Here is a 10,908-nt window from a genome sequence, read left to right as displayed (position 1 = left end):
ATCGTTCCAACTGAGAGCAGCTCCTCTTCTGCTCTGGCCCCATAGTGGGAGGTTGAGTGGGGTCTAAGGGAGCTCAAACCTCACCTCCCCACAGCAGGCTCTGTAACACCATCTGTGTTTATTACCCTGGTTGGGATTGTCCAACCCGTTCTCATCAGGACACACAACACCAGGGACTTCTACAGAAGCCTCCCAGAGCTGAGGGCCCTGTAGATCAACACAGGCACCCTGCACACTGCAAGGGAAAGGAGCTCCCCAAGAGCAGGAATTGACCTGGCTGAAACCCAGCCTCATTTCCAGTGGGATTTCACAGGGGATTGAGGAGCTGCAATGGCCTTTGCGGGTCACAGAACCTGGTGATGCTCAGCAGCGCAGGCTTAGCCTCAGTTGCTCTGGCAAAACAAGGCAGGGTGCACATGTGGGCCCCAGAACACGACTTGTTCTGTCATCCTCCAGGAGATGGAGCAGACACCACCATGTTTCACCCTTTGAACGTTACTTGAAAGATCAGAGTGAGATGGGGTTCGATGGGCACAATCCCACCCAAGGACCATCGCCATGGGCTGCTGCAGGAACACTTCCACCGTGGCACCACGAAGGCTGCGGGAATCCCTGCGCAAGGAGCTGTGCGTTGAGGCTTTCCCTCTGAATCTGCTCTCTGGGACTGTGCATTGAAGCACAAACACTTGAAGTATCCAGAGCAAACCGGCTCGATTTAACACAGGGCCCTGGGCAAGCGATTGCAGGGGCTGGGGTTCTATTTTCTGAGCCTGTTTCAGGTCTGGTTAATACCAATTAGAACAAAACTGCTCATTAAGTGCCCACAACCTCCTTATGAAGTACTAATGAAAGACTTCCCTGGACCTCAGCTCTGGAAGGAAGGTGAGGGGGGCAGGACTTTGTGTCTGCACATGTCTGGGTTTAACCCACTTAAACTGGCCCCCAGTTACTGTCCAAAATAACAGCTTCCATTACCCAAAAGAATAACACAGGAGTGGAGAGAAGTTCCTCAGTTTTATTGCTTTGAGAGAGTATTTTGAAGCTCAACTGGAAACAAGCGTAAACCCAACCACCCCCAAAATCCCCTCAAGGACTTTAAGCACCCCAAACCCAACCACTGCAAACAGAAAGATAAAAAAGAACAATTCAAAGTCAAGGCGAAGCTGGATTAGAGGTACTTTGACCATGACTCTGTGAGCTGCTAAAAGGGAACCAAAGCAGAATTACAGCCCCTATTGCTTATCTCATTAACTTCAAATAACGAGGCATTCCAAAAATTCTTCCATGGTGTTTGGTGACTTCAGAAGTTGCAGTAACATGGGGGAGAGAAAGTCAAATCTGTGCATTTCCTGACTATCACCTCCTATTAACAACACCACAAAGTGCTCCGGGACTCTTTAAGGTGTACTGCAAGATGTTCTGTGAGGAACTGTGTAAGTGAGGTGAAAAGGAATGGTCCGTTATGACCAAGAGCATCTCATGCTCTTTAGAGCCTTTATCAGGTGAGGTTTGGGTCTGGGTCTCTCTATAACCTCATTCCATTCCAATACAAGGTGTAAGAGAGGAGAAGCCAAGTCCTGCAGTGCTGCAGGTTATTCCCGATGAGCCAGTGCCATCCTGAAGTGCAGCAGGCCCTGCTCCATCAGAACCTCTCCACTCTGGAGCCTGGCACCCAGAGCTCACAGCCTCCAAATCAGTTCTGTCACCAAAACCACAGAGTTCTCCAGCCAGATCAGGGTCCAGAAAGCAGGCACAAGCTTTGGCTTTATTGTTTTCCAGGCGATGGTTATCTCTGCAAGGGAATGATATTGCAGCTGAAAGAGAAGAGGGTAGAAGGAACCATTGAAAGCTCAGTTCTCAAACAGGCACAGAAGATCTGACATGGGATGAATCAGAGCCACCACAGCTGGGGGGAGGCTTCATCTGTTCTAAGTGAAAGAGCAGCTTACCCCAGGAGGCCCTTCCCAGCCCAGCGCTTGGGGATCAGCCCCACGTGCACTTTTCTGCCACCACGGATCACAGTCACGCTCAGGGGCCTCTGAAACGCAGAAGATACCGAGATAAAGAATAACTTCCCAGCACCAAGGGAATGCTCTTCTTCCTTCTTCTGCCACCAGAAGGGTTTAGGCCCAGGGGAGATGCTAAAGCAGCACCCACTCCCGTCCCTGCAGCTCGATCCAAAAGAAGAGAGCATTTTGTGTACAGACATCTCCAGATCTCTCACTCCCACTTTAAGGCACTTGATGGCTGTGGCAGCATCTTTGGTGAGCCCACGAGGGTGGCAGAGCAACACAGCTTGCTGCTGCAGGGAGCCCCCAGGGGAGAGCAGGCAATGTGATGCTTGCAGCAAAGAGCACACACCTCTTAGCTCTCTTCTAAGCAGCAGGGATTTGCTCAGTGCTGTGAGAACAAGGCTAAACCAGCACACACTGAACTTGACGCTGTTTCTGACATGAAACCGATGATGCTGGAGCTCTAAGTGAATAGAAAAAGCTGTGGCTAAGGGAGACGGGCAAGAGACTGCAGGCAGAGCAGAAAGGAGCTCACCCCTTCGCTGTGCTGCACCACTGTGGCGATGTTCTGCAGGTTCTGGAAGTTGTTCACGTTGACGGAGCCAAACTCCACAATCTCATCATCCACCTGGAGGCCCTGGGCAGAGGCAGAAGAGAGATGAGCGCCTGCCTTCTCCAAAGACAGGAGCATCGCCCTTCACCCAGCCACATGCAGACAGACGGGCTATGACGCTACTCTTCTCCCCATTCAGGCAACCCTCCATGTCCTTGGAGAGCAGCAAGTACTCACTCCTCTGTCTTGTTTTATCACAGAACAGTTAGGGTTGGAAAGGACCTTAAGATCATCCAGTTCCAAACCCACTGCCATGGGCAGGGACACCTCACACTAAACCATGGCACCCAAGGCTCTGTCCAACCTGGCCTTGAACACTGCCAGGGATGGAGCATTCACAGCCTCCCTGGGCAACCCATTCCAGTGCCTCACCACCCTTACAGTAAAGAACTTCTTCCTTATATCCAATCTAAACTTCTCCTGTTTCAGTTTTAACCCGTTACCCCTTGTCCTGTCACTACAGTCCCTAACGAAGAGTCCCTCTCCAGAAATACCGAGCCTGGAATGGTCAGGGAGGCCTGGAATGAGAGGTGTGGTGCACGGATACAGCTGGGAAGAGAGCACTAATCCCCTCACCAAGCCCCCAGCTTATCCCCACCTATGACAGGAGGCAGAGAACGCTGTGCGCTGGCTCCCCAGGAGCTGTCAGACCCCCAGGCTCACCGATACGCCGGCAGGAGACCCTGGGGTCACGGCGTTCACCCTGGCAAAGGGCTGTGGCAGGCTCTGGCTCTGGCTCAGCGCCTCGGCCCTTGCCTCTGCCTCGTCCCGGGCGTGTTTCTCCTTCTCGCGGGCGTGCAGCTGGTGCAGAGCTTCCTCCACCTGCTTCATGAGGGCCTTGTGGTCGTTCTGCAGACCTGCGCTCACAGCGGGGCACACGAGGAGCGCCGCGAGTTACAACCCAGGGCTCCTTCTCAGAGCGGGTTCTTCCGCGCAGCGGTGTGCAGACGGTGGGATGGGCAACCCGGGCCTCAGCAGGGGCTGCCAAGAACCTCTGCTCGTGCTGGTGCCAGCCCTGCTCACACAGCCCACCAGATGTTTGTCTACTGGTAGAAGACAAAGAAAGCCACCCCAAACCACCCCAGCTATTCTTTACCCCAAGTTGATTCTACAAACACCACAAAAGCGCTTCACCGAACTTCACAAATCACAGACCCCAGCCCGATTTGGGTTGGAAGGGACCTTAAAGCCCATCCAGGGACACCTTCCACTAGAGCAGCTTGCTCCAAGCCCCTGTGTCCAACCTGGCCTTGAACATTGGCAGGGATGGGGCAGCCACAGCTTCTCTGGGCACCCTGTGCCAGCGCCTCAGCACCCTCACAGGGAAGAGCTTCTGCCTAAGAGCTCATCTCAGTCTCCCCTCTGGCAGGTTAAAGCCATTCCCCTTGGCCTGTCCCTACATCCCTTGTCCCAAGCCCCTCTCCAGCTTTCCTGCAGCCCCTTCAGGCACTGGAGCTGCTCTGAGGTCTCCCCTTACGGAGCCTTCTCTCCCGCTGCAGAACCACCCCAGCTCTCAGCCCCTCTCCCCCCAGCCCGGAGCGGCCCCGCCGCTCCCTCCCTCCCTCCGCCCGTCCGTCACTCACAGACGATGCTGTGCCGGGCGGTGCGCACTTGGTACAGGTCGATGTCATCGCGGGGGAACCCCTCCGCGTCCACCAGCGGCTCGTTCATCCCCACGCCCTTTTGCTGCGAGGGAAGAAGCGCCCGTGGGGCCGCGGCCCGGTGCTGCAGCCCGGCCCCGCGGCCCGCCCCGCCCGCGCCCCGCCGCACTGACGCTCTCCAGCAGCTCGTAGCAGGCCTTGATCTGCGCCTCCAGCTCGTCCTTGCGCCGCACCAGCTCCTGCACGTCGCTGACGGTCACCGGGCGGCTCCCACCGGGGGCATCCATGGCCGCGACGGGCGCCGGCTGCGGACAAAGCGCGTCACAGCCGGAGGGGCGGGGCGGGCCCCGGCTCCGCCCACAAGGGGGGCGTGGTCAGAGCGAGGGCGTGCGGTGTGACGCGGCGTTGGCGGTGACGCGGCGTTGGCACTGCACGTGGTGCCGCGGGGTCACGGAGCAGCAATGGGCTGCGGCCGCTGGGATGAGGTTCAACAGGGAAGTGCCGGGACCTGCGCTTGGGCCACAACAACCGCATGGAGCGGTCCAGGTGTAGGGAAGAGCGGCTGGAAACTGCTCATGGGAAAGGAGCTGGGGGTGCCGAGCGATGGAGCTGAGCAGGAGCAGCTCGTGCCCAGGCAGTCCCCAGCATCCTTGCCTGGATCAGCACCAGTGCGGCAGCAGGGCCAGGGCAGGGATTGTGCCCCTGCACTGAGCACCGGTGAGGCCACGCCTCAAATCCTGTGTTCAGCTCTGGGCCCCTCACTGCGAGAGACACATTGAGGTGCTGGAGCGGGACCAGAGGAGGGAAACGGAGCTGGTGCAGGGCCTGGAGCACAAGTGTGATGGGGAACGGCTGAGGGACCTGGGGGGTTCAGTCTGGAGAAGAGAAGGCTCAGGGGGGACCTGATGGCTCCCTACAAGTGCCTGACAGGAGGATGGAGCCAGGAGGGGCTGGGCTCTGCTCCCAAGGAACAAGGGATGGGACAAAAGGAACTGGCCTCAAGCTGCACCAGGGCAGGTTTGGATGGAGCTGAGGAACAATTCCTGCCCCAGAGGGTGCTCAGGCATTGGAACAGGCTGCCCAGGGCAGGGCTGCAGTCACCATCCCTGTAAGCGTTCACACACCGTGGAGACGAGGCCTCGGTGCCATGGGTCAGTGGTGGCCTTGTCAGTGCTGGGGTAAGGGTTGGACTGGAGGAGCTTAAAGGTCCCAGTTGGAAATGTCCATGTCCATGTCCATGTCCATGTCCATGTCCATGTCCATGTACGCTCACCATCTGGATTCCACCCTGCTGAGCCACAGCCAGGGCTGCAAAGGACCCCGTGACACCTGGAAGCCACCCAGGAGATGACGCTGGTGGATCCCAGCCCAAACCAAACACACACCCCCTGGTCACAAAGGCTTTGGTTGGGGGTGGGAGAAGGTGGAGCCGAGGAGGAGCTTCCGTGTCCCACCACTATATTAAATGTCCTCCTGTACTCTCACTCTCTCTGCCGCTGTTACATCACCAGCGCACAAAAATGGTGAGGGGCAGCAGATGGGAATCCTTAAATGTTTGGGGTTTAATGGCACAGGACATCCAGGAGCTTTACTGGGGTTAATCCTGCTTGAATTCGGATGGTTTAGTGGCTGTTCTTCATGTAGAAGAGCTGTGCCTCACACACTGACCTTTGGATCCAAGCTCCATGGGGGCTGAGGTACCCTCCTGAGCTGCTAACACCTCTCTTTCTGCTTCTCTTTCAGACATCTTACACAGACAAGGGAGAAAAGGTAAGAGCCATTTTGTGTCCATGGTCCTGCCCTGCTGTCTGCTGAGAAACATCAGCTGCATTAATGCAAATACTACTTGATTATCTGGTACAATCACAACTAAAACTCCTCTCTGGCTGCACCGCACAGGACGCGGTTCCTCATCGTAAACCAACATTAATAATTGGAACCTTTTCATTTCCTTTTACTCTCTGGTTTGGGAGGCAGGTGACAAATGGGAGGCGACGGGTCCAGCCCCAGAGCCTAAGCAGGACCTTCACTGCTTACAACATTTATTTCCATTCACCACCTTTTCCCCCTACCAAACGCTTTCTACCCCACGGCTGCGTCCTGCAGTGGGTCAGTTGGTGATGGGGAGCAGAGCTCAGTGGTCCCAGTGCTGGGGTTGTGTAAAGGTGGTTTTGGGGTAATTAATGTTTAACAGAGGGGCTGGTGGCTCATGGGGAGCACCGGGGTGGCTGCGGTGCCAGAGCTGGGGCTTTGCAGCATCCACCCACAGAGCAGTGTCCTGCGGGACTGGCTGTGAGGCACTTTGGAAGCTGCTGCTTCAGGGCAGGAGATGGGAATTCACCTGGTTTGCTGTGAGGGTGCTGAGGCGCTGGCACAGGGTGCCCAGAGAAGCTGTGGCTGCCCCATCCCTGGCAGTGTTCAAGGCCAGGTTGGACAGGGGGTTGGAACTAGATGAGCTTTAAGGTCCCTTCCAACCCAAACCAGGCTGGGGCTCTATGATTCAGCTGTATTCACAGGAATGCATTTGCAGTCACAGCCGCTGCTTCTCCCTGGCCCGGAGACGAGCAGTGCTGCAGGAAGGGCCGTGCTGACATCTCTCAGCTCTGATTTCCCTTTCCCTCTAGCCCCTGCGAGGCCGCTTCATCCATTTCCACTCCATCACCTTCTGGGTTGGCAACGCCAAGCAGGTGAGAGGCTTCCTGCGGCTGGGCATGGGGCAGGGGCAGACACTGGTTATTGGCTGCTGGGGGGGGCGTTGCATCCCAAAGCTGTCCCTGTCCCACCGGCACGGCCTCGGGCAGCGGCCTTGAGCCCCCTTGCGCAAGGCGAGGGGCGCTGCCGGGGGTGGGCACAGGGCCATGGCCACCGGGCTGCAGAGCAGTGAGGCCTCGTGGCAGCAGCTCTGTGTCACTCACTGCCAAAAGCCATCATTGAATTTAAAACCCTTCTGCTTCAAACCTGAGCTGCTTTTCACCCAACCTCACAGGTGAACAGGACACAGGCAGGAACATTTTGATGTGGTGACAGTTCCCCACCTGCCAATGGCCATGCACACACCATAGTGGCTGTTCCCTGAGGGCTGTTGGTGATGCTCTGGTTTGGGGGGGTCACCAGCACTGATGTGGCTTCACCTGGGGGGGGGGGCTCTCACCTGCCCGCAGGCTGCATCCTATTACTGCAACAAGCTGGGGTTCGAGGAGCTGGCGTACCGGGGGCTGGAGACTGGCAGCAGGGAGGTGGTGTCACACGTCATCAAGCAAGACAAGGTAAGGGGCTGATGCCACTGCCAGGCTGGAAGTCAGGGGGGATGAGCTGCTGTTGGGCACGTGGTTGCTGCCAAAAGCCATCTGCACCATTAAACCCTGCACCTGAGGTGCCTCTGCCCAAGGCTGGGGCTGCAGCCACGCTGCAGTCTCCATTGCTCACCTCTCTCTTCCTTGCCAGATCGTGTTTGTTCTCTCATCTGCTCTCAACCCAGGCAATGAGGGTAGGTGTCCTGTGGGGGGGGAAATGGCCATGGTGGAGTAAAGCAGCTCTGCTCATGGCCGTGGCTGCTCTTGCTCCGGGCAGAGATGGGTGAGCACCTGGTGAAGCACGGTGATGGGGTGAAGGACATCTCCTTCGAGGTGGAGGACTGCGACTTCATTGTGCAGGTAAGGCAGCCCTGCGGCTCCATCCCGCACCCTGAAACAGTGAGGAGAGGTGGGGAAGGGTCTGGGGATGTGTCCCCCCACCAGCCCATTCGAGCTGCAGCACAAGGGGCCTGTCTCTTCCTACACAGAAAGCCAAGGAGCGCGGTGCCACGGTGCTGAAGGAGCCCTGGGTGGAGGAGGACAAATTCGGGAGGGTGAAGTTTGCGGTGATCCAGACGGTGAGAGCAGGGAGCTGTGGGGCTGAGCCCACGCCAGAGCGGGGTCTGGGGAGCAGCCTGGACACGGGAAGTCCCCAAAAGGCCACAACCGCTTTCCCCCCTCTTGCAGTATGGTGACACCACCCACACCCTGATAGAAAAGCTCAACTACAAAGGCCTCTTCCTGCCTGGGTACCATGCGCCCCTCTTCAGGGACCCCCTGCTGCCAAAGCTGTGAGTGCTTCCCAGAAGGTTCTGCCCGGCTCTTTGTCACTGTGTGCCCATGGGATGCGCCACCAAGGAGCTGGAAGGGACCCCACTGTGCTGTGGTGTGCCCCCGAGCCCAGCTGAGGGTCACCCCTGGCTTCCCCCTGCAGACCAAGTGGCAAGCTCAACTTCATTGACCACGTTGTGGGGAACCAGCCCGACCTCCAGATGGTCCCGGTGGCAGACTGGTAAGAGTGGGGGGGAGCAGCAGCAGCACTCTGCTGGGCTCATGCTTAGGCTAATTAAAGCAGAGCAGAGCTTTGTTAGTGTGGGGATGGAGCGAGGGACTTGATTGTGCCCTTTGTGGCCTGGGCAGGTACCAGAAGAACCTGCTCTTCCACCGCTTCTGGTCAGTGGATGACAAGCAGCTGCACACGGAGTTCAGCGCCCTGCGCTCCATCGTGGTCACCAACTACGAAGAGACCATTAAGATGCCCATCAATGAGCCGGCGTTTGGCAAGAAGAAATCCCAGATTCAGGTGAGTGGACGCTGGTGATTGATCCATCAAGGCTGCTACTGCCTGGAGTGGGGCTGTGATGAAGGCAAAGGGACCAAGGGGTCAGTGATTTGGAGCTGGGGCAGACTGGAAAGTAGCCCTTGCTCTGCTCAGGTCCCTGGGAGAACCACCAGGACAGAGCTGTTTTACCCCTGATCTCACCAACAGTGTCTTCATTTCATAGTGTCCTGAGCTGATTTTTCTGTCATGACTTCAGAACCCACTCAGCCTTTTGCATGCTGTAGCTGTGCTGCCACTAACACGGTGACATTTTCTCCCTGTAGGAATACGTTGATTACTACGGAGGGGCTGGAGTGCAGCACATCGCACTGAACACCTCCGACATCATCTCAGCAGTGAGTGCAGCCCCTGTCCAGTCCTGCTGGGCACAGACCTTGTCACAGGACTGCTGGGCTGAGCCACCACAGCACATCACCCACCTCTGCCTGGGGCACATGCTGCTCCAGATTGAGCCCAGCTACTGCTGAGCGCTTGGTTTTGGGCTCCTCTCCAGACCAAAGGGCCTCCAGAGGTTCTGGTGGGTCAGGGTGGGATGAAGCATCCTTACACGGTGGCAAACTCTCTGCATTGCCTGGAGAGGGCATCTTGGGTCCTCCTGTTCCTGGTGCCCTAAGTGAGATCGTAGGACAAGTCCCCACACAAGGTTGGCCAAAGCCACGGGAAAGTGTCACTGCCTCCTGACACTGCCTGTCCCAGGCAATGCTCTTGACACAAACCTCTGCCACAAACCAGCCCCATGCCTGACCAACCCCAGGGTCTCCCCTGCCTTGCAGATCACCAACCTGAAGCAACGGGGTGTGCAGTTCATGGATGTCCCATCCAGCTACTACCAGATGCTGCGGGAGAGGCTGAAAACTGCCAAAATCAAAGTGAAGGAGAACATCGACAAGCTGGCGGTGAGTGAAACCGGCCTGGGAGGGAAAAGGCTTGCCTGGGGCTAGGCCAGCTCCACGGAGCGTTTTGCAGGGATGAGGGTAACACAGAGGGATCCCCTTGCTCCTGTTTCTTTCCTCCAGGAACTGAAAATCCTGGTGGATTTTGATGAGAAAGGCTACTTGCTCCAGATCTTCACCAAACCGGTTCAAGACAGACCCACGGTCTTCCTGGAGGTCATCCAGCGGCACAACCACCAGGTCGGTGAGGATTGCACAAGGCTTTAAGACCTCAGGGTCATCACATACTATCACCCAGGCAGCTCTTGGTGCTGCTCTTTGCTGGCCGCCTTGGAGATGAAGGACCTGCTGCCCATCCCCATGGTCTCTCATTGTTGCTGCCATCTCCACAGGGCTTCGGCGCTGGAAACTTCAAGTCTCTGTTTGAAGCCATCGAAATGGATCAAGATGCAAGAGGAAACCTGACTGTGCTGGAGCCCAACGGGGAAACCAGGCGCATCTAAGAGGGGGCGGAAAACAGCCTCAGCCCTCATGGGCTGAGTCACAAATGAACTGGGGAGCAGCCCCTGTTTTGGTAAATACCCAGTCCCAAGTGCCATGAACCCAGGGAAGCTGCTGCCAAGTTGGAAGTGCAGAAGGACTCAACACCTACCCCAGCCCAGCTGAAGACCTGCAGCTATGGAGGAAGAGAGAAGAAACAACTGGGAGTGTTTAAATTTAGTGTAGCCAAGGTTTTCTGTTAGGTTTAGGACTGCGGGAAGCTGGGAGAGGAAAGCTCGGGGGCCTTGGCCTCTTGTGCATCCCATTTTGTGAGGTTTTAATTGCTTTTAGACTCAATCTTGAATTAGCTGAGATTAAACACACGGGTTTAGGATAGCTGCAACGTTCTGGAATGAGACTTTATCTGATTTACCTGTTTCAGCCTTCACAAGGAAACAGTCTTGGTCTAATACCTGTAAATTCCTGTGTTAATGAAGGGTTGGGTTTTTCTCCCGTGTTCCAAGAAGGAACTGCTGGCATGGGCACGGATTCCTTGGCTCAGATCCTGGTTGCACGTGCAAAGCTCCCTCTGTGCATCGCTCTGGTGTTGTCACTGTCCTTTGAAAGGGGACCTTCCCCAGTCACACGATTAAACCCTTTTCTGTCACAGCTTG

General features: G+C 56.5%; 2 protein-coding genes across 2 annotated transcripts; one reads left to right on the top strand and one right to left on the bottom strand.

Moving 5' to 3' along the window:
* Positions 1 to 1,746: 1,746 nt before the first annotated feature.
* Positions 1,747 to 4,556, bottom strand: PSMD9 (proteasome 26S subunit, non-ATPase 9). Its single transcript, XM_057421270.1, has 6 exons — positions 4,400 to 4,556; positions 4,209 to 4,311; positions 3,289 to 3,482; positions 2,548 to 2,649; positions 1,950 to 2,038; positions 1,747 to 1,814 (listed from the first exon to the last, which is right to left on the bottom strand). Exons 1-6 carry the CDS (start codon positions 4,511 to 4,513, stop codon positions 1,787 to 1,789), a joined length of 630 nt encoding a protein of 209 aa, XP_057277253.1. The 5' UTR covers positions 4,514 to 4,556; the 3' UTR covers positions 1,747 to 1,786.
* A 1,419-nt stretch (positions 4,557 to 5,975) lies between these two features.
* Positions 5,976 to 10,903, top strand: HPD (4-hydroxyphenylpyruvate dioxygenase). Its single transcript, XM_057421318.1, has 13 exons — positions 5,976 to 5,996; positions 6,851 to 6,913; positions 7,388 to 7,492; positions 7,671 to 7,713; positions 7,797 to 7,879; positions 8,008 to 8,097; positions 8,207 to 8,310; positions 8,454 to 8,531; positions 8,660 to 8,822; positions 9,125 to 9,196; positions 9,635 to 9,757; positions 9,878 to 9,994; positions 10,147 to 10,903. The coding sequence occupies exons 5-13, from the start codon at positions 7,799 to 7,801 to the stop codon at positions 10,255 to 10,257; spliced, it is 939 nt and encodes a 312-aa protein (XP_057277301.1). The 5' UTR covers positions 5,976 to 5,996; positions 6,851 to 6,913; positions 7,388 to 7,492; positions 7,671 to 7,713; positions 7,797 to 7,798; the 3' UTR covers positions 10,258 to 10,903.
* The last annotated feature ends 5 nt before the right edge of the window (positions 10,904 to 10,908 follow it).

The sequence above is a fragment of the Pezoporus wallicus genome, unplaced genomic scaffold, assembly GCF_028554395.1.
Source record: "Pezoporus wallicus isolate ANWC-B61680 ecotype Strahan unplaced genomic scaffold, APGP_CSIRO_Pwel_v1 contig_9584, whole genome shotgun sequence".
NCBI lineage: Eukaryota > Metazoa > Chordata > Aves > Psittaciformes > Psittacidae > Pezoporus > Pezoporus wallicus.
Note: the sequence above shows the minus strand (reverse complement) of the source record. Positions and strands in the feature narration are given on the sequence as shown.

What these genes read in the sequence shown, in the direction of transcription:
- PSMD9 (XM_057421270.1), bottom strand. Translation starts at nt 4,513, where the DNA reads ATGGATGCCCCCGGTGGGAGCCGCCCGGTGACCGTCAGCGACGTGCAG. An exon ending in GCTACGAGCTGCTGGAGAGC is followed by an intron (nt 4,312 to 4,399) that starts GTCAGTGCGGCG and finishes CTTCCCTCGCAG; the next exon opens with CAAAAGGGCGTGGGGATGAA. An exon ending in CGCCCGGCACAGCATCGTCT is followed by an intron (nt 3,483 to 4,208) that starts GTGAGTGACGGA and finishes CTGTGAGCGCAG; the next exon opens with GTCTGCAGAACGACCACAAG.
- HPD (XM_057421318.1), top strand. Translation starts at nt 7,799, where the DNA reads ATGGGTGAGCACCTGGTGAAGCACGGTGATGGGGTGAAGGACATCTCC. An exon ending in GACCCCCTGCTGCCAAAGCT is followed by an intron (nt 8,311 to 8,453) that starts GTGAGTGCTTCC and finishes TTCCCCCTGCAG; the next exon opens with ACCAAGTGGCAAGCTCAACT. An exon ending in ATGGTCCCGGTGGCAGACTG is followed by an intron (nt 8,532 to 8,659) that starts GTAAGAGTGGGG and finishes TGGCCTGGGCAG; the next exon opens with GTACCAGAAGAACCTGCTCT.